The 22,633-nt window shown below is 35.4% G+C and overlaps 1 protein-coding gene across 8 annotated transcripts in view; it reads left to right on the top strand.

The window, feature by feature from the left end:
- The window catches only part of AKAP9 (A-kinase anchoring protein 9), a 105,676-nt gene that overhangs the window by 67,436 nt on the left and 15,607 nt on the right, over positions 1-22,633 (top strand). For 5 of the 8 annotated variants that reach the window (XM_048305882.1, XM_048305871.1, XM_048305854.1 and 2 more), the window contains 14 exons: positions 4,225-4,387; positions 7,170-7,382; positions 8,588-8,626; positions 9,817-10,049; positions 10,679-10,798; positions 13,849-14,025; positions 14,135-14,239; positions 14,671-14,823; positions 15,085-15,264; positions 17,662-18,750; positions 19,767-19,907; positions 20,289-20,774; positions 21,206-21,269; positions 21,985-22,103. In XM_048305882.1, coding sequence (XP_048161839.1) covers positions 4,225-4,387; positions 7,170-7,382; positions 8,588-8,626; positions 9,817-10,049; positions 10,679-10,798; positions 13,849-14,025; positions 14,135-14,239; positions 14,671-14,823; positions 15,085-15,264; positions 17,662-18,750; positions 19,767-19,907; positions 20,289-20,774; positions 21,206-21,269; positions 21,985-22,103 — 3,282 coding nt within the window. Of the gene's footprint in view, positions 1-790; positions 2,104-4,224; positions 4,388-7,169; positions 7,383-8,587; positions 8,627-9,816; positions 10,050-10,678; positions 10,799-13,848; positions 14,026-14,134; positions 14,240-14,670; positions 14,824-15,084; positions 15,265-17,661; positions 18,751-19,766; positions 19,908-20,288; positions 20,775-21,205; positions 21,270-21,984; positions 22,104-22,633 lie in introns of those variants that run through there. The other 3 variants (XM_048305861.1, XM_048305890.1, XM_048305835.1) reach the window with 3 other exon arrangements.

Raw genomic sequence — 22,633 nt, 5'->3', positions numbered from 1 at the left:
TAAAACCCATAGGGCTCATTTTGACAGGTGAGACAATACTTCAGGTGCCTCCCCCCCCAAAAAAGACTGCTCCAACATGACTTTACTGATGAATTTAGTTTCCTATTAGAAATCTACTTTCGTCTGTAGAGGAAGCCTGAATTTGGGCATTCTTATCAATCTAGGGCAGTCATGGCTCATACGGATCACCTGCATTCTGCTACAATCCAGAGATGAGACAGGAGGTGTCAGAGCACATAGAGCTGGCCCTTGTGAAGAGGGAGGAATAAGGGGAACTGTGCCTAGTTCTCTTGACAAACATTTTAGTCAATTGACTGGCCAAAAAGGTGGAGCTCTCCTGCTGTCTCTTCCAACTATGGTTTAAACCTAGCCAGCTAAGCACATATCCAACTTGCTATCAGAAAAGGAGTCTGTGCTCTAGCATTTATGTGAGGCATGGGATTCAGGAATAGTATCCAAAAAAGGGGCAGTTTGCTATCAGGGTATTTTGTGTTGGTGGGATGCTGGTTGCTGCCTGGAGTACTTCCTTGTTAACTGGAATGGGAACTATATACCTAGCTCAGTTCAAATCACACTGCGTTTATCATGTGCTTTACTTTTAGACTGTGTACATCTCAATTCAAAGGTATCAAAGTATTTTCCTTCATAGCTTTGTAGCTGAGACTTTGCCAATACCAGCAACAGAGTTATGTCTCAAATACATAGACACTTTTTTTTTCATTAATATCATTTATGCAAAGATGGATTTATCTCTGGTGATCATATATGTTTGGCTTTTTTTTTCTTAGGTTAATAAAAAATTCATCTGTTTACACATTTTCACACAGTGTATATATTGACATCTCTCTGGCTGTTCTGTAGAGAAACTTTGCAAGCATTCAGGCTTGTTTGCTTTGCAGTGTCTGGTGTGTGCTTACTGGATTATATACACTTCTTGTATATACCACGGATATATAGGTGACTTGAAAATAATTTTTAAATATTCAGAAACTGAATACTTTATTTTTTCCTAGTCTGCAAAATTTTATAATCTAAAACTGGTTACATACAGAAAAGATTTTAACCTTTCCTCTGATCAGTTGTGTTGTGCATAGAGGCATGTACCCATTTTTTCAAATAGACTTAAAAGAGTAAGAGAAACCTGGCAAAATCTTCAAAGTAACTGTATGAGACCTGTCTGAACACACACTTTCAGGCCCAAAGTGCAGTTTGAAACTTAAGGCAAGGCATACAGTGGGTGTATTAACTCAAATTCCACCTGCTGGTGTTATGTATAGGTAAATAAAAACTGGGCCACTCCCCTGAACTCTTTCAGTTGGGAGATACTAGAAGGAAGCCTTTAAGCTAGCAGAGTTTGAGAAAGCTCTTCCTGTTGAACTAACTCCAGAAACAAGGATGAATGCAAATAATGACATACCTGTATTTTTCTTTCATTTGCCGTAGTGGAGTTGGAAAATTTTTAGTTTCAGTTTTGTTAGCTTGCTTGTCTGCTGCAGCGATCCTGTGTGGGTAGAAGAAAATTGTGCTTCCTTGCCTTGGAAATTATTTGCCAGTTGCTGTTGGGAGATGTCTGTTGCTTTTTCACGTGAAACTTCTCTAAGAAGGATTTTTTAGGAGTGACCATACGAAGTTTTCCTGTACCTCTGTTTGGGATTAATCCACCCCTGAATTACTCAGCTTGAAAAGTGATCTGAGGCTTCCTACTGATTCGGAGTAGGTTTGTCACCGACTGTGCTGGTATGTGTTAAATGCACGTGTTCTGTTACAAATTCCTGTCAGAAATTTCTAAAGCCAGCCCAGCTAGTGCAAAATACCCACGGGACGGTTGAGAAGACAGCAAGAGCAATATTTTCTGGAATGGATTCTTACCGCACCTACTGGGCGTCTAATCTGTTCAGTGGTTTGTGGACTGAAGGCCAAGAAGAAGATACATATGAGGTTGAATCTCGTGTGCCTTTACCATATCCTTTTCCTTTCACCGAACATTTGGATGAGAATAATTCTGTAGTTGTAAATACTTCAATTTTTCACTTCAGCCACAAAAAAAACGGGCACATTTTAAAAGTTGTCTCTAAAATCTCCTTGCCTACACCTCCCTATTCAGTAAGTATACAAGTTTTTAAAAGAAATTAAGCTTAAATAGAAAAGAATGCAATGAAAAATGATATAAAATTGTCTCTACTGTTAAAATTATTATGTACTGCTGATAGGCCCTTTTCCTAGTCACTTTTCAGTGGGCACTGAAAAAGCCTCAGTTATACAATTGATCATTTCTAACACAAGAAATTTAACAATGACAGAAATATGTTAAATTCCAGATATTTGAGATCTCCTTTTAAAGCACTTCAGTGTTACTTACTCCATTTCATTTTTCTCACTGAGAATAATTCACACTGGGGGAGAGACTGCAGTCAAAGTTGCTCCTTTTTAGCTTTGGTGCACTAACTAGTAACAGTAACTAGCATGAGCTGGAGAATTGCTTCCAGTGATCCCGTGGAGAAACTGTTGATCTTAAAAAATCATGTTTGTGTTTGTACTTCTTTTTTGTTTTGCCCTGTGATATTTTTAACAATACTTCAAGTTGTTATTACTGAAAAAAGCTGGAGAGTAATTTTTATTCTGAGTTTTAACTGGAATATTTCATGCATTTCAGGAAGCCACTTTTACGGTTGTCTCTGTACAGTGAATCTATCATATGTTTCCCTTTTATCTGAGATAGGTCTTTCATTAAACACTTGAAAATACAAGGCTACAGTCAGGGTGCTCAGTGATTTTTAAAAATATCTCAAATCACTATAGATAGTTGCAGTATTTAGACCTTTCTTTAACCCCTGGCAGAATAAATAAATAACATGAACACGTTAATGATGTCTATCTAAAAAGGAATGCTGTAGAAAAGAAATTGAGTATTTAAATTCAGTCTATAAAAGAGAATGTATTGATTATTCAGACCTTCTTTTCAAAGTGTAAGTGGATAATTTTGTGTGCACTATTCTATTTAATGTTCCTTAACCCATTTTTCTGAGCTTTTAAAGCAAACTCCTCATATTCACGATCTTAGTGGGACTTCGTGTGAAAGCTTTTTTTTTTTTTTGAGAGATGGAATATTTTATAGAAACTGTAGATGTTGTTCTCTTTCAAATATCTGCCAATAACCAGAATATTAAAAAGTAAAAAAAAACCAACCAAGAAACCAAAGGAGCAGAAGATGTGTTATTTCATTTTCTGACATTGTTCTTATTCAAAATAAATTGTCTTATTTTGAATGCAAGCCACACAAAGAACTCATGCAGAGTTCAGCTCTAACAATTTGTGTTTGTGTCCCTCAGAGAGGTGGCTGTAGACTATAAATGTTAATAGTTGAGAGGTAAAGATTTTAGTAATTGATTTCAGTTTGATGTTATCTTAAATGGACATTTTGTGTAATCAAAACTTCTAAAAATGTTTTGTCTTTATGCACTATTTTACTTTTATAATTCTAATTTATTTAGTTTTGAATTTATCATTTTGGGTATGTCTAAACTGTAAATATGCAGTTCTATGTGACATGGTTTTCCAGTACTCCAGGATACTGGCACAGTGTTCTGCATCTGTATTAAACATTAACATGTTAAATATTAACCCACCAGAGAAGGGGAGAAGAATTTTAAAAATCCTTAGTAATTCTGGTAGGTTGACACTGTTGGAAGAAGCACTGCTTTACTCCCTTGTTGGTTAAAATGTGCAATACTATGAAAATTCACATTTTCCTGGTGTTCTCATCTATCTTTATGTTAAGGAGAAAAAGAGGAGAAGCACTACTTGAGTCAATTCATAATAAGGCTTCTGCCAGTTTTATACAATGTTTTTAAGCCATTGTAAGTGTATGGTGGGTGGTAACTTACCCGTATTTAGTGCAAAACGTTGTCTAAACAAAGGTGAATCTAGTGTAAGCTCATAAATCAGGAATTACCGGAACAAAGACACGGATTTAGCCAGGTGGCTCATGGAGTTCACTATGCTGACAAAGACTGTTTGCTTAGACTTTTGTAAGTCAGTCTTCATCTTGAACTCTGCAAATGAGTGTTCAATAAAGATTTTATCAAATGTTATCAAATATCAAATATCAAATGTCTAGTGAAGTTATGTGAGACTTCCCATCACTCTGTGAAGCAACTGTTAATTAAATAGGAATGATAGAATAGGTGTTTATCTAATTTCTGTAATTTTTTTTTCCTGTGATAGCTTGAACATGCTAAAATTACTCAGACAGAACTCATGCGAGAGTCCTTCAAGAAGCAACAAGAGGCCACAGAATTTATCAGGTATCAGGAAGAGCTACAAGAACGTCTTAATGAGGAAACCAAAGCCAGAGAGCAGTTGGCTTTGGAACTTAGTAAAGCTGAAGGTGAGTAGCTTTTTTTACAAGTTGTTGGACTTTGCATCTACTTACTTATTAATTGGTAAAGAAATTGTAAATTTTATCCATTTCTTTGCAAGTTTTAGAATGTTATCAGCCTTCTGGATAGTTATGGACATGATGACCTCTGGAGGTCCCTACCAACATCAACCACACTGTAATTCTGTTTTCCAGTTTTGACAATATTAAAAATAATGACAGTATTAAAAATAATGGGTTGTATGTGTGCTTGGATCCTCAAAATTAATTTATTCCATCATAACATGTTTGTTTGTGCAGACAAGCTTAAATGTTAACAACTTAAAATCATAAACAGTTGAGGCTGGAAGGCACCTCTGGAGATCAACTATTCCAGCCCCTTGCTCAAAGCAAGATCAGGTAGAGCAGCTTGCCTAAGGCTGTGTTCAGTCAAGTTTTGAATGTCCACCGTCTCTCTGAGTGGCCATTCCAGTGTTTGACCACTGGAGCACGTTCCAGTGTTCGACCAGTGTCAATGAGGGGAAAGGAAAAACACCCCAAACTTATTTTCACATGTTGAAGTGCAGTTTCCCATATTTCAGTTTGTGCCTGCTGCCTCATGACCTTGACACAGAGCCTTTACTCTGAATGTGATGATATGGTGGTGATATGTTTCAGTTTGTGCTGTTTGAAGTGATCTTTTAAAAAGTGTATTTTCAACTGCATTAAGGAAGCAATTAAAAATTGTAGGGTCTTACAAATCTAATAATCTATTCTGATATCAGGAAAATATGTTCAAATCTGACAGACACTGTTTGTTCTCTTGTTTTGGTAGCTCAATGTTTTGTAGCCACCCAACATGTCTATCATTATCTGTGATTAGCATCTGGAAAAGATGCAAAAAACACCTGCTCTGTAGGTAGGATCTCTGTAGTAGTAAGCAGAAAGGTATTTTTGATAGTCTTGAAGCTCAGCAGACTTCTCTGTTGCAAAGTGGGAGCATAGAGTGAAGTTTGATAGCCAAATGTTACTCCTGGAGGATGCTACCCTGCCAGGCTCCCACTTCTTTTTACACAGACAGATAATCCATCATGATTTCACATGCTATTAATAGCTGGGACACACATAAGCTGAAAAGCAGTGCAGGTTTCTAAGCCATGTGTCTAAAATGTGGTGTGAGGGACACTTGGTCGCCTGTCAGTTCATACAGCATAGATGTTGTGTGTCAGCAGCAGCAGTACTGGCTACAACATTTCAGTAGCTTTAGCAAAACCAGAAAGGATGAAAATTTATTTCAGAAGGAATAGATTCAAATCTAAAATAGGCATTACTACTTTTTTTTTTTCCCCAAGATTAAATTAAGAGTGAAAAAAATTGTTTGGAACACATCTAAACATGCAAAAATACGAAGAACTCTTCCACAAGATATAAATGACCTAAGAATTTATATTCTGACACGGATGGACTTAGAAAAACTTTTAGTATTGAAGAATTTCAGAATGTAGGCAGCTACTTTTTTTGGAGGATAGTATTTTGTCTTGATAGAAATTTTATTCACAAATCTTGAATAATACAGTAAAAATGCCTAATATATTAGGACGGAATGGCTGTATTGATTTGGCTCACGAACAGTTCTAGAATATAAGAGACAGAATTAGATGTTAGTTTTAGCCTTTGATAAATATATTGCACAGTTGTAAGTTAGGTGCATTTGAAATTAATGCACTTCTAAATGACTGGCACCTTTTTTTGTTGATGTTGGTATAATGAAACAAAGATGTCATAGAAGGCTTTTGATTTCATTTCTGCCCATTGAAGTGAGTTGTGAGCACACTCTGACAAAGAAATCTACATTCTTTTATTAAATTTCTTAGGTAGGTATGCAGAACAATGTCTTAGTTCATTATACATCTGATGGTACTCTGTCTTCTCTTGAGATAAAATTTGTCATTTGTGATCATTTCTTTCTTATCACAAAAACTGCTGTAGCTGAGACATTTTCAAACCTCTTGTGTTTTAGTGGTGTCAGATACAACTTATCTGATATGATAGAAAAGCTAATGCAAATTTGTTCACTGAACTCTGAAAATTTTCATTACATCTCAAAAAAAAGTTGGCAGAAGTAAATACCACGATGTGTGATTTTAACAGACTTCATTATTCATAACTTTTTTGTGGGAATGTGCATTCCATTTAACCTGGGAATGCCCTCTCAACTTCAAATCTGTTAAGTACTCATTGTGAACAGTATCTGATATGGTGGGAATAACCACTGGAGTTTGTACTGTCTCAAGGTTTTGAAATCTTATAAATGATGTTACTCGTTCAGTATTTTCTGTTTCAATATCCAGTCCTATATGTCTGTGTTCTCTGTGAATTCAAATATGGAAAAAAAGATGGGTCTACATTGTTAACAAATGGAAATATCTTTAGCTTTTCTACATTCTCAAGATAGGGTAAAATCCATTTTAATACTGATTCAGGACTAGATATGTAGTGATTTATACTGAATTTATTTAAATTTCTTATTTCTCCTGTGTTTATTACATATGTATTTTTCCTTGGCTTTGGAGTTCCTGTTTGCTCCAGAGGTTTTGTGCGGAGTAAAAATTAAGAGCTGTATTTGGTGTTCTGCTGTCTTTGCTATAATTTGTTTATCATGAAAGGATAGCAAGGACAGGAGTAAAAATTGTCAGGTGTTGAGCAAACAACATACATGTGCATGCATGTCAGAATACAGGTAGTGACTTCAACAAGAAAAAAATTGGTTTTGATTGTCTATTAAATCTGCCTCCAAACTGGTGTTTTACAGGCCTCATTGATGGTTATGCAGATGAGAAAACGTTTCTGGAAAAACAACTCCAGGAAAAAATAGATGTAATTGACCATCTTGAGCAAGAGCTGCTGTGTACAGGTAACAAATTGCAGGAGTTAGAGGCTGAACAGCAGCAGGTGCAGGAAGAAAAGGAATTACTCTCCAGACAGAAGGACGCCATGAGAGCAGAGGCGGGGCCAGTAGAGCAGCGTATGTATTCATCACGATCTTTCTATGAGATTTTCTTACACTTCCAAATAAAATAACAGCTAGTCTTGGCAAAGGCTTTTCCCCATTGCCTGTGTGATCATTAATAAAAATGTGATAGGGCCAAATGTGGTATTTTCACACCTGTTGCCTAATGTTGGCATGATAACTTTTCTTGATTTTTAAACAAGAAATGACTGAATTTTTACAAGTGTTGAGAAATTACGGTTGTTCTTTAAGCCAGAGAAAGCTTTATCTCCGAAGATCTTCTTTTATTTAGATTATCACTGGAGATGGAATAGCAACAATGGATATAAATTCTGTCTAAATACTTTCCAAACAGAAAGATGGACTAGGAAGCATACCCACCAGAACGTGATTGCACTACGTGTGATGGCTGTATTTATTGTAGGCAAGGAAGATAAACTTTTCTAATAAATTCCTCTTTCAGGGAAGCATAGCACAGAAGTTGCATGATAAAGAAAGGCTTTTACCTACCAGTAATGAAAGCTTTCAGTCCTGATGGTGAAAATTTCAGATATATACCGTGTCAATGTAATCTAACTAACTGCTTACTCAAAAAAAGCATTTACCCTCATGAAGTAAATATGTCTTTTAATTCTTCCTTAAACTAATAACTGAAATTAATGTTTCATGTTTGAGAGGGGAAGAAAATTAGAACACTAGTATTTTAAGAAGTACTGATCTTTCAAGGATTGCAGTGCTTACATTGTAAATAGCAGGATGAAGTTACCATTTTATTTAATTTCCAGAAGTTTATTCCAGTTTATAATGTTGCTATTTTTATGGATTGCACATCTTGTGTATTTGCCATTTCCTGCAGTTTTCTGTAACAACAAAATTGTAAGAACAACCTGCTGCTTCCTACTCTGTAGTAAAGAAGATCCTTGTCTGTGATTCCACTTTAGTTATTTTTGGTATGGTTTAGGCTTCTAAATATTTTTAAGTTATTTTCATGTATAAGAGCTGTAAGGATAAACAATTCTATAAGTATGTGTAGGCACTTATATCATGCATACCAGAATAACTTGTCACATTCCCTAAGTTATCTCAACAACTTTGTCATTAAATGCCACATCTATCTTTGGCTTCATTTTCTCTTACATTGTTGCACCACAAGAAAACTGTAGCTGGCATGTGAATTACTTTGCTTCTTTTTTTTGTTTTCTCTCTCTCTATTCTCCTAGGCCTAGTAGATGCTGCAATCGATGCAGCTTCCCAAGCAGGTGTGTTTGTATGTTGCATGGCCAATCTGTAACTGGGTGGAAGACTTACACGTACTGACATTGTTAATCAGGATTATTGGGCTTTTGGCTTACTGACGTTACTTGTATTTCTTACTGGCCTGCAGCTTTGATGTTGTATTTCATACTCAGTTCAACGTTTTGCTAACAACATTTCTTTTGATTTCTAAACATAAGCAAATTCATCAATAACCATCATCTTATTCACCTATGAATTGCAGTTACTTAGATGGTATTGGAGAGATATTTTTGTAGTCTTTTATCGCTTTTTATTTCCAAATACAGCTAAGTCATTCACTGTGATAATTAAAGTTTTTATTATATTGATACATAGTGGTTACCTAGAAATGAGAATTGGTTAAATACGATGTAAGATGATGGTGCCTGAAGGATCTTTCTTCTCTAGTGAAAGTAAATTTTATTGTTTCTGTTAAAATATCAATCCTGTTTTTAAGATTCTCCAAAAGTAAGTGCGCTTAGCTGTTTGGGTTTTACCTCAAGGGGTTCGTACGTTTAGTTAATAGGTACTTCAGTGGGCTGTGGCTTAAGAGTCTTGGAGTGGTTTGGGGCTTTCCTATATATGTGCTTGCTGGCTTTTTTGTGATGACTCAAAATTGGGCATTCATGCAGTCACTGATTTTGTAAGCTCCAGTTGCAGGTCAGTAATTTTCCTTTCTGTCTGCCCAGCAGTCTCTCAGTATTTCTCCTGAATTATTTGTATGTATCACATTAAATAATGAAATCTGGGAGTGGATTGATTTTACTTTACTGGCAATGGGGATGAGAAGAGGGTTGGGTTTTCTGTGCATCATTGTTAACTCCTGTGCTGACTCTAGCTGTGGTTTCACCCCATGCATTTCCTTTTCTTTTCAATTGTACAATGGCCTCTTAATTGATATGAAACTTAAACGGGGAAGTGATCTGATACAACTTCAGTAACAGTCCTTTGAAGACTAACTAAAGGATAGTAATTTTAATATGAATTTGCTTCAGTCATTATCCTGATAATTTCTCAGAAGAAAATATATTTTCAAAGAAAGAAAAATAGTAAAAACCCAAGCCAGTTCACATCCTTCTGTAGATTACAGCATGGATGCCTTGGGGAGTGATTTTGCTTTATAACATTGCTTACTATTCATACCTAAAAGTAGTGATGCTTTTATTATACTCAGAATTACTGGAGGAAACAGAAAAGCTAATGAAGGAAAAAATTGAAGTACAACGTCAAGCTGAAAAAGAGTATGATGACCTTCAGAAGCAAGTTAAAGTCTTGGAAATAGACTTGGAAGAGCAAGTCAATCGTTTCATAGAGCTAGAACAAGAGAAAAATGCAGAACTAATGGACTTAAGGCAGCAAAACCAGGCCTTGGAGAAACAACTTGAGAAAACAAGAAAATTTCTAGATGTAAGTATGGTAAAAGGCAGATTTTATGAAGGTGGGTTGGTAGCACTGGTGCTGAGGTTTGATTCAAGGGGAAATGCTAATTATTTGCAGATTTTGAGCAAACATAGGCAGGTGGTAGCAAATATAGGCAGTGCTGTAGGTTCCAGCCCAAGAATTTAATAACATTTTAAAAGTTGAAAATTAATTGGAGGTGCTTACTTAGGACAGCTCTGTATTTCAAGCAATTTATAATTATTTTTTTCTGATTGCTCTTCATCAGTATTAACACAGAGTTCATTTCTATTTTGAATTTCTGTTTATTCTATGTTTATCGAAGACAAACATTAGGAATGAAATCATTAAATATTTGCTTACTGTCATTTGTGTAGTATATCTGGAACAGAAGAAACAAACTTGTCATTTTTGTGAAATATTACTTGATGTGTCTCTGCTATGCTAATTTTTTTATTAAAAAATATGAGATTTATTGCCCCAAATGATAAAGATGTTAATGGTAGCTGCAATAGGTTCTGCTGCCTTAAAAATACTCACATACTGTTACCAGGCAATGCAAGTAAGAAGTAATAAGATACTTAACTTGGATTGGGTTTAAATAAAATGGTGTATCCACATAATTTCCTAACTTTCAGGAGCAAGCAATTGACCGAGAGCATGAGAGAGATGTATTCCAGCAAGAGATACAGAAGCTGGAGCAACAGCTTAAGGTTCCACAAAGGAGTCAGCCTGTCAATGAACATCAAACCAGAGAGGTAACACATTTTATTACTTATATTCAATGAACATAAATGGCAAGTTGACAGCTGTTAAGTTATTATAGTGAAGCTATTTTATGGTGTACCTACTCTGCATCCATTTGCAAACCAGGAAAGTAAATCCCCTGAGACTGAAGGTGTTGCAGGAAAGTGGTGAACTGTGTTTTGGGGATTTTTTTAGGCTGTTTAGTTTTAGTAGCAGACGTACAGAAACTTCTTAACTTTCAATAAGGCTCTCTCCTATAACTTAACTTAGAAAATCCGCTGTTCTCAAAAGTTTGTGGAAGCATTCAAGACTGTTTTAACAATTTTACATGTTCTTATGTAGTTTTTTGACATCCTGTTTATAGCACAGGTACACCACTGAGGGAATTGAGTTGCTGAGGTGTTAACACCTGAGATGTTGCAGCACTCTCTGTGTACACCTGAACCTCCCCAGTGAATGTCTGCTGGCACTGGAACAAATGTAGTGACTCTAGAACAGCAGCTCAGGGGACTCACAGAAAACTGTTAGACTCAGGAAAATCAAGAAGTGGCAACAGTGTAAATGCTTTTATAATGTAAATGCTATTATAATGCTTTTGCAGATTTTGTTTGATGAACTGTTAGTCAATTAAATAACATTTTATTTTTTGTGGGTTTTCTTGTGTGCTGCTTTTTGATCAAGGTTGATACTTTTGCATTATTTTCTTGCTTGATTTTCAGTATTAAAATGCCCTCTATTAGGTTAGACTGTCATTTTCAAATCAAAGGTCTTACTGGAGTAGTTCAGTTGCTGTTAATTCAGTTCTTAAATATTAGCAGTATTTAGTATTCTGTATTATATAAAACAGCGGAAGGTGTCCCTGCCTGTGGCAGGTGTGTTGGAACTAGGTGATCTTTAAGGTCCCTTCCAACCCAAAGCATTCTATGATTCTAGGATATAGTTTAGGACCACAGACAGTAATAGGATGTAACTGCTATATGCGAGATGTGGGTGTCAAAGTACTTATTTATTTAGAATTTCCAGGTTTAGAACTGTGTTTCATTGGGTTTCTAAATATATTTTAGTGCAAAGGTTTGTGAAAGATGACGTTCAGTTAGTACTATAGGATATGGTTGTCATCAGCCTCTGTGAACAATGAATTGTCTGGAATTAGCTGTGTACGTGTTAAACAAAACATATACAGAAATTCTGCATCTATCTCCTTCTGTTGCCAAGAGTGTGCACATTCCTCTCCTGCTTACGTATTACACAGATGGAGGTGGCTCCAGCACAATTAATTTTCCTGAATCCAGGATGTTCATTTTGGGTTCATTTTGTGACGTGTTTGTTTATTATTTGTGGCATGGATAGCATATGAATTCCCGATTAAAATTCTCACATTGAAAAAAAATTCTCCCAAGAAAAGTTCAAATTTGATAGCACAATAAAAATTGTCCTATTTGCTCAGAATCTATATGTAAAAATCACCCTGATTTATATGTACGTATACACATATGTGTATACTCTTAAATTGGCAGATATGCTACAATGGAAATTTAAAGCATGCTGTGAAATGAAAGACAGCTTTAACTGTGATTAAAATTTTGAGATTTATGTTTGATATTTTTACATTAGAATTTTTTAGTAAGTGGAAAGACAGCAAGATAATGTCTGCAAGCACCACAGATGTAGCAGCTGATTTACATATGGGTGATGTTAAATGTGATGTGCTAGAAGTTATAGACAGGATTTTCAATAATGTATTACATTTACATTGATCTTATCAAGTGTGGCACATATAGTATATTTTGATGTCACAGTGTTCCTTGAAATACTTTGTAAATATGCATATTTTCATTATTTATCATGCTTTTGAGAGCGCTGTTCTATTTTTTGTAGTTGCACATTTTTTAAAATCCTCTTCTGCTTTGAGGGAATGCCATAAGCATTTTCAGTTGATAATTTGTTTCTTACTGTTGTTTCAGCTTTGTCAACTTATTCCGGGGAGGGTCTTCGTAGAGTCTGCTCTAGACTTGATTTTTATTTTTCCATTTCTCTCTCAGGACTTTTCTGAGGTCACTTCAGACTGTGATGTTACTCATGGATGGATAACGTCAATAATACCATCCAGTCAGCTTTATGTTCTGGTCCTCTTCTCTCCTATCTCTTGAAATGCTTTGAGTCTTCTACCTTTTGGCTACATCGTAACTTCCTAATTGTAAATACTGAAATCAGTTTCTGGAGTGGGACAAATATTACTTTCCCTGTCTCTTGCTCAATTACTCAGGTCTTAACTCTGTACATCATACTATGGATTTGTTATGCGTCTTTCTTATCTTTAATTTCAATTAATAATTTCTGAAATGTAGCTAGAAATTGATAGATATTACTATGTCTGCTACTTCAGTTAATCTTTTAATATGTTATTGCTGAGATACATACATCTGACCTGCTGAGATTCAGAATGTTTTATTTGGATGTTTTGTCCCCCATAGAAAGTGAAATTACTACATCCGTGACATCTGTTTGGTCCCATTTAAGGAACACAGCAAGAAAACAAAGCTTCCTGTCTTTTGTCATTTAAGTATAGCTATTCTCTTCAATGTTAAAGACCCAGTGAGTTTTAGGATATTTCTGTATGTCACAAATCAACTCCTTCTTTTGAATAATTTTGTCACAGATTTTTAGAGCTATGATTTTCCTCAGAGGCAAATAGCATCTTGACCATAGGGTCAAGACATTCCATCCACAGACGTTAAAGGCATCATTTTAGTGTGCTGCATAGGGATGCTGTGCTGCTTGCTTTTGACTGACTACAGAGTATGAAGGCTTCAGAAGGACAAGATCAGTTCTAGAGAGCAGGCAATGCAGCACAGAACATACCACTTCTTAAATAATGCTGTTGGTATTTGTTGATGTCGTACCACAGTATCCTGACATTCTGCTTCACCTAAAGAGTAGGAGTTTTCTTATGGGAGAAAAAGAGGAATATTTTCTCCCCGTCAAAAATGCATGGTGTTGCCATTGCTAGTGAACCTTTGCAGCGTAATACAATATAATAATCTTGCCATATTGTCACCAGGTTGAACAGTTAACAAATCATCTCAAAGAGAAAACAGACAAATGCAGTGAGCTTTTGCTCTCCAAGGAGCAACTTCAGAGAGATGTACAAGAACGAAATGAAGAAATTGAGAAGCTAGAATGCAGGATAAGAGAACTGGAACAAGCCTTAATCATCAGTGCTGACCACTTGCAAAAGGTATTGCTTGGTCGAAATTTATCAAGGGTTTGCTCCTTTCTTATTTTCTTGAGACCAAAATAGTGTATTTTTTTAATCTGATAACTGTTAATATTATTCCTATGTAAAGGTGGAGGAAAGGAAACAGTTTGGCACCATCATAGTAAAGGGAGAGTTACCTCTTGAAGTACAACTGCAAGCTGAACGAGAAGCTGTGGACAGAAAAGAAAAGGAGGTAAAATTCCTGTGAAAAGTTCCATCTTTCCATTTACATGTTGTTTTGTCAGTTTTTGCTTTTTGTTGAGTTTAGTGAACTATACAGATGAAATTTTTTACAGTTAGAGAGACAGCAGTCTAAATCCCTTTGAAATTCTCCTGTGAGCCATGATAGCTGTTGTTCTGTGTTAATATTTATGACTTGAAAGAGTGTTTCTGAAATAAAAATTCAGCCCAATTAATAAAAACTTCGTGATGATTTCAACTGATTTTTTTAGTGGTGTTTAAAATTCCATTCAGTTTAAGGACTCAGAATGTCACCAAGTACACATTATTTTGTTTGTGCTTAGCAAACCAATTTACTGTGGACATTGTACTTGAAATTTATAACATTTAATTTTTGGTATGGCTGCCTACTCCTTTTCCTTCTCCTTTTGTTTGGAAACATAGGTCACGAACCTTGAGGAACAATTGGAGCAGTTTCGTGAGGAGCTAGAAAATAAAAATGAAGAAGTTCAGCAACTGCACATGCAGCTAGAAATTCAGCAAAAGGAGTCCACTACACACTTGCAGGAACTTGAACAAGAGAACAAATTATTTAAGGTAACTGTGTAACAGAGAAGCCTAAAGATTTATTCTCCTTCCTCTGCAGAAATAAGTTCTTTGAAAATGCCAAGACATCAAATTCTTTCTCTTTCTCAAGCATTCCACTGTTCAATTTGCCAGAATATTTAAAATTTCATATGATTACTTGTCATTCCATGAAACTTGTTTTTTTTAATTCCTACACTTGAAATACTCATACAAGAATATGCAGAAAATGTTATGTACAACTGTAACGTGTTTTTGGGGTTTTTTTGGCAGGATGAAATGGAAATACTAGGACTAGCTATCCAGAAATCTGAAGATGCCACCATAAAAGACCATCATTTAGTGGCTGGGAGGCTCGCTCACATCATGCAAGAAAAGGATCAGGAAATATATCATCTTCATGAACAAATAGCAAAACTGCAACAGCAACTTGAAGTCACAACTGACAACAAGGTACACACTTCTGAAATCCTTTTCAGAGTCCTACTTTGTGCTGCTAACTCTTTGAAGGAAAAAAACACTCTGTCCCCCACCAGTTGCATTATCTTCTATTGCTGCCTTGATTCAAAAATGCAGATGCTTCAGTTTCAAGGAATGCTTTAAACCTAATCTCTTTTTCTTTTTTAGTCTTGTTTATGACAGATGCTTTTTGCTTGCTTTTCTTTTTAATTATTTTGCCTTATTTCTGCTTGAGTTTTTGTTTTAAATTCTTCTTCATTCCTTATTTTTCTGATATGTCTGAATATTTAGTAGTATGTAGGTAGCTGAATTCAATCTCAACATTCATTTTAGCATCTTCCCTCACATGACTTCATTTAGTGTTACGCTCCAGTGACACCTGCTGGGTAATGTTGGATTTTAATGCATTTTTAGCAGTTGAACAGAGCTCCGTGAGCTTGTGTGAATGCTTTGTCCTCATACCAGTGTTGGAAACGTCTTTTATCCAGTTTCAAGCATGGAGGTGCAAAAAAAATGGTGTGTTTTATTAGCAATAGAGAGGAAGACAGAAAGAAGCAGATTTATCTTTTATTTACTGAGCCTTAGCACCTGTAGCTTTCTCTTATTTTTCAATTATGTGGTTTTTGATTATCAGCTTCATCTTCTTTTGGCTTACTCTGATTTTATACAGATAAAACACATTGATTTTTTCAGTGGCTGAATTTTGCATCTGACTATTTTAAATGTCATTTATTAGTCATAAGCTTTAACTCAAAAGCAAGTTAAGAACGGGATTTCTGTTATCCCTTGGTAGCTGACAGAACATTTAGGCTAACACTCTACTAGGACATATTGAATCCACTAAAATAGGGCTCTGACTGAGCTGGATAATTTCCCTGAGTCTTTATGTGCAAAACTCAGTTATAGTGAAACAATGACAAAACTTAGAATTGGATTTAGAAAACTGGATTTAGGAAATACTATACTTCAAGAATCCAGAACAGTTCTGCTCTATACAATGACCCCAGTAATAGAGTTACAGTTCTTGCCTTGAGAAAAACACCTAGGATTCAGTTAAAATTCGTTTTAATAATTGTTTCTTCTCTTGTTACATAAAGCTTAATTTTCTTAATTTCATCCTCTGACTTGGTTTTATTTTCCAGGACATTAAATAATTACTCTGCTTGATTATGAGAGCATTATTAAATATTAATAGATTATTCTTAGGTTAATCCCTTTTCTAAGTCCCCTAGACATCTTCATCCCACAAAGTGCTTTTCTTTTAATTACTGTATTTGCGTTCTGTGGGCCTTTATTCTAATTTGAAGAACAGAATTTGAAGAACAGAAACCTCTATGCTGAGTTGATACCGATCACCAGGACCACTGTGCTTTCTTCTGCCTGTGGCAGCAGGGTTGCAACTGTATGATCTTTAAGGTCCTTTCTAACCCAAGCCATTTTATGATGTTATGACTTGTTCAGATTTTATTTAGTGTTTTTGAGCTTCCTCTAGTTTTTGTGGATTTTTAAAATTAAGTTCTTGGTTGGCAAACCAGCCGTTCTAATTTATATGGCCACATTTATTTTTGTACATATGCTTAATACAAAGTCATCTTATTATTCTATTTAACTAACTAAGCATAGTGAAGTATTAAGTGATAAAGGAAAAACCATGGCTATTTGAGTAATGAATTTAGTCATCTTTCACCTTTTCTGCATGTTTTCTTCATATTCTAAAAGACTCTGTTAGAGTTCTTACCTATTTTAGATATCTTAACTGATTTTATTTTATGTATTTCCAAATATTTTTGACATATTTTCTTCTGCCTTCCACATTTCCACTGTAGAAGCACTGTTCACTTCAGATCTCCAAATATTCACTTAAAAAAAATCCATTTTGTTTCTTAGACTTACTACTTATTATCTGGTCTGTCTTTATTTTATTTTTGTAAAGGGAAATTTTTTTGTCATTCTTCTACACTCAAGTGAAATTTGCTCCCGCTGCAATTTAAAAAGGGTTTTAATGAATTTTTTTAAACTTATTCTATTGTAATCTGATAACTTCTTTTTATTCCTTTTGCTAAGAATTTTATTTATTAAACTTAGATTTTTTCAACACCAGTCATTCCATTTTTTGTTTCTACTCATTTATTAGAAGCCACCATGTTACAAATGCTTTCCACTTCATCTGATGCTTTAATACCTATTTTTCATTTCTTTAAGGTCACAGGCTACTTTGTCAGTCCTGTTTGAAGATGTCTCAATTCTCATAAAGCTTTAGAAGAGACATCACATTAAGAAATTCTCTGAGAACTTTCTTTTACAAGATCTTTCAGTGTTTAATTAAACTGTTTCTGGGAAGTCCAGACCAAAAATTATCTGGGTGTTTCTGTTTGGGTTTTTTTTCCCCAGATTATTGAAGAGCAAAACGAGCATATACGGGAGCTTGAAGCCCAGGTAGAATGTCTGAAAAGCGATCAAGAACGTGTGAAGAAAAAGAATGATGAGGAAGTAGAGCAGTTGAATGATGTAATTGATAAGCTTCAGCAGGAGCTGGCAATTATTGAACAAAAAGTACCAGCAGACATTGCTGGTTTTCAAGAAGATGCTGACAGTCTGAAACACATACTTGAAGCAGTTCTGGCAGAAAAGGAAGCTTTGGAAAAGCAAGTAGAAAACATAAATGCAGAGGCATCTCAAACAAAGAATGAGCTTGAGGAAACTAAGTTAAAAATGAGCCAGTTAAAGCAAGAAATAAGTATGTTAAAAAAAGAGCATGAAAGAATAACAGAGAAGTATAAGTGTGCAGTAGTCCAAGGTGATAAGTCAAAACCAGAAGACAGGAGCAATGGAAAAACTGAACAAATGGAAGGAGGCTTATGTCAGGAGATAGAGTTGCTAGATCAGTCCCAACTTAGGACTTCAGATGAGAGTGCAAGAGTCACCATTAGCAAGATGGAGATACAACTGCAGGAACTTCAGGCATGCATTAAAGAAAAAGATTCAGAACTGTGCCAGTCCTACAATGAAATAAAAGACATGAAAGAGCAAAGCAAAGCTGAAAGAGAAGCACTTAAAAAGAGGATATTAGAACTGGAGAAGACACTAATGGAGAAGGTTGCTGCTGCTCTTGTGAGTCAGGTTCAGCTAAATGCAGTTCAAGAGCAGAGAAAATTCATGCAGGAAATTCAGGAAGCTTCAAAATGTGTGGATGAAGCAAGCAAGAATACCCAAACAGAGGGTTTGAGTGATAGAACTGAAAATGAGACAGAATCAAAATTATCACTCTTAACACAGAGGCTTAGTGAGATGGAAGACCAACTGGCAATGGTAAATCGTAGCTTGGAGCTAGAAAAAGAAAATGTAAAAGTTGCACAAAAGGAAGCTACAGTGAAAGAAGAGAGGTTCTTAGAACTTCAGCAATTGCTAGAAGAGGTTCAAGAAAAACATAAAGGAGAGATTCAGAAATATATTAAACAAGAAGAAATGCAGACATACCAGGTAATTAGATGCCACTTCCTTTTGGCTTGTTTTTACTAAAACCTGTTATTTTATGTAAAGTATAATGAATGAAATGGTTCTTAATGAGAATAACTATAGGAATATTCTGCTGTGTGTAGCACTTCAGTTTCTATATTATCCTTACAGTCACAAAGAAGAGAAGGATGCTATTTTAGGGGAACCCCGCGATCAGTTTCCATTTTGCATTAAAAACGCCTTACCTTTTCACGCATGTAAGGTGGTTTTGAATTTTGGACATATAATTTCTTATTCTTAATTTGACTTGACATAGAATAGAATGAAGTACACTTCTACATGGTGTGGAGGCAGAGAGATAAAAATTAAAATCATGAAAGCTGTCTAAGAGAGTATTCAGAATGATAAGGGAAGCGATACCAATTTGTCTATACAGGTTTTTTTGGGATGGAGGTTGTTTATTTATATATGTTTTGATCTTGGTTTATGTTTTTTTTGTTTTCCCATCTCAGTTCCAAAGATATTTCACCTTAAGTAGTTTTTCCAGATTTGTCCAGATTTCCGTGCACTAGTGGTTTATTGCCTCTCAACTTAGAACCATCAGTCAAAATTTACTATATTTGATAGTCCAAAAATGGGCTTGATATCTCTCAATGTGAGAGTTTCAGCAATCATGGAACCCAGTACTGGGCAAGAAAAGGTTCTAAGATCCTTGATCCAAATACAAATTTAGTGAATGTCATAAATGTCTTGTAAGTTAGATAATATTATCAGACCTCATTTCCTACGCTCTGTTTACCTTCCTCCCTGTGGTTTCTGTGTGATGTACCCAATTTATGGTTGCAGTTCTCTCTACAGTAAACTGTAGGATAGTCTTTTCTCCCATGGTCTTAGTCTTATTTTTTTGAGGCTGTGTTAACCCAAATAGCATACATTTGTTTTTCCCTTTGCTCTTTTCACTTTGTAAGTTTCTGTGAAAGTGATCACTGCTGTTAAAACTTGATTCTTTACCATTTTCCATGTTTTGTGTTGCCATATAGGTAGAAGCAAAGATCATGGAAAGTCAAAAAGAAAATGTGCTTATTAATGAACTTGAACAAGTGAAAGAAGAGGCAGCTGCTGCTAAGGAAGAGCTGAGCAGTTACAGAGAAAAGGCAGAAAAACTTCAGCAAGAACTAGCAGTAAGAACCAGAGTGTTCCTTATTGTATTTAAATCAAATAATTATACAGGACTTACTGTTCAAATATGCATGCTATAGGTTGGGGGGTTTTAATCATTTACTGAGAATGCTACCAAGAAAAACAGCCACTCACTGCCTGCTGGGAGTGGAACAGAGCTGATGCTGTAGATCAAATATTCACTCATTGCCACAGTACTTAGTTTTACTGCAGTGCAGCACTGGATCTAGAGCTGTATTTCTTAGGAGATAATATTTGCCACCATGTGTCTTAACTGCTTTAAAATAGGACTAAATTGAGCTGTAATGGTTCAGAGGGTTGCTTGGATTTTAGGTGTTTTAAGTGTTTGGAAGGATTGCACTTGAGGTTCTCCATATTTACAGGTAAAAGAGGCAAGTCTGATACATCTTCAGGAAGACCTGTGCAAGGTCAAAGAGAACCTGGTTCAAGCAGAAGAGAGGCTTGCAAGTTACCTGAGAAAGGACAAAGAAATGGTGAAAACTGAAAGCAAGAGGGATGCAGAAATATCCTGTGATCTGTCAACCAGTGAGTCTACTCTAACTGGAAACAACTCCTCACTGCAAACAGACAATACTGTGGAAATCTCACCAGTCCTTGTTAAAAATGCAGGAATCCAAACTGATTTGCAAAATGGATGTTCTTCAGAAGAGATTGCAGAGATTGTAAGAGAATTTACTGAAAAAATCGACCAAATGCAGGAACTCCACGCGGCTGAAATCATGGACATGGAGACAAGGCATATCTCTGAGTCTGAAGCATTAAAGAGAGAGAAGTTTGTTGCAGTACAAGTATTGACTGAAGAATGTAATACTTTAAAGGAAGTCGTAGAAACTCTACAAGCCAAAGAAGTATGTATCTTATTTTTTAATTACTGAAATACTTTGGTTTAAACTTTTGCTCTTGGTACAGAAATTCCCATTTAAAATCTGTTAAGTGTGAACCACCACACGGTCAGTAAAAAACTTTTAAATGTTCTAGTGTTTCCATGGCCCTGGGAGAGATTGTGAACCTGTTTCTCAGCATTTAAGTTTGCAGGTTTGCTCAACTATCAAGTGCTTCCTTGTGCTTCTGCCTTGGACCTGTCCTGTTCTGTGAAATGGGGACAAGTGTAGGTCACCCTGTGGAATGCCATCTCTCTCATATTCAGTTTTATTACTTTGATTGCAGGGGAAATGGAACAAAGAGGTTCACATTGTTTCCTGCTCCTTCAAAGTCACTCCCTTATTGAGAGTGGTGAAGGGCTGTTTAAAGATTTGATTGTTTTCTTTTCTAAATACAGAGAATCCCAGTTTCTGGATTAGCACGTTCTCCACCATATCAAGCTAGAGATGGAGGTTCTAGTGGTAAGAAATTTGTTTTTACAGATTTCAAAGAGCATTACAAATTAAGCCTGCTTTTTTCAATATTAAGTTTACCATTAAAGAGTTTGTCTTCTAAGAAATCCAAACAGCAACTGCCCACATTGAAGCAGAAGCCTGTTGGCACTAACAAATGTTCTGGACATGACATGTCTATTAATTTGGTACAAAACGAAAATGTCTGGAGCAGAGATGGGTTTTAGTTGGGGCATCAGATGCTAATTTTTCTTCTTCCCATTGGAGTTTCTATATCCATCTTAGCTATTACATTATCTCTTCAGTGTAGCTTCATGATCTCCTGATAGTGTTTAAAGCTACAGCTCCCTAGCAGTGGGAGATGATGACAGGTATTGACTTATCCAAGTGCAATAAAAATTATTACAGTGATCCTTTTCATAGGCAAGGCGAAGCATGTTAAGAGTGGGTCATTTGGCAGAAATGTTTATGCAAATAGTTGTTTCTCTTGTAAAACTAGGATTTTTAAATTTGGTTGTGGTTTTATTTTTTAGTTTTGTTTTGCTGTTAACTTCTTTGAAACTGAAAAAGAAAAATATAAAACAGGTAGTCTCCAGCTTAGAATGAACCTTTAGTGACATGCAACTACCTGTTAAAACAACAGATAAAAAATACTTTTTTGATGCCTGTTCTTCAAAGCTTCACAGTAATCCAGCTTTCATGTTTTTTTCTCCTTTTATTTTAGACTCCAGTTCAGACTGGAGTTCAGGAATGTATCTTGCTCAGACCCAGGGGTCCGACACGATAGCTGAAGGAATAGATGAAGGTGAAACTTCAACAGATTTACTTCCAAAAAAAATTAAGGTAAAATAGACACAATCTTTTTTTTTATGGAACAAGAGTGATACTACTGAAAGTTGAGATTAGCTTCTTCTTGATCATTGATAACAGAGCCATTTAGATAAGTTCTAGTGTTGACTATTTTAATACATTTTAAAATACTTCTGAACAATGATGTGCATTTTTGCATTTTAAATTAGGCTAAATAGGAATTTTATATCTGTAGGCTTGTTCTCAGTTATGATTATGAGAAATAAAACTACTGTTACGATTTATTGCAATTTTGTTGTATTAACAATAATGTCATGATCATATATTACATAATTTTATAGATTCTATTTTTATACTATATTATGAAAGCAAATGTGTTTATTATAAACAGTAAGGGTATCATGCTTTAATTACATTAAAAAAAAGTATTTAGTGACAAAGCCCTAGCTTCATAGTAATTTCAAACAGTGAATGGTGAAGCTCACCTAGAAGCTTCCCAGGACTTTTGTTTTTAAAATGTCAGTTTCCATTAGTAGCTGTTTTAAGAATTAAAAATTGATTTG

This window comes from Corvus hawaiiensis, chromosome 1 (assembly GCF_020740725.1).
Source record: "Corvus hawaiiensis isolate bCorHaw1 chromosome 1, bCorHaw1.pri.cur, whole genome shotgun sequence".
Classification (NCBI taxonomy): Eukaryota; Metazoa; Chordata; class Aves; order Passeriformes; family Corvidae; genus Corvus; species Corvus hawaiiensis.
Note: the sequence above shows the minus strand (reverse complement) of the source record. Positions and strands in the feature narration are given on the sequence as shown.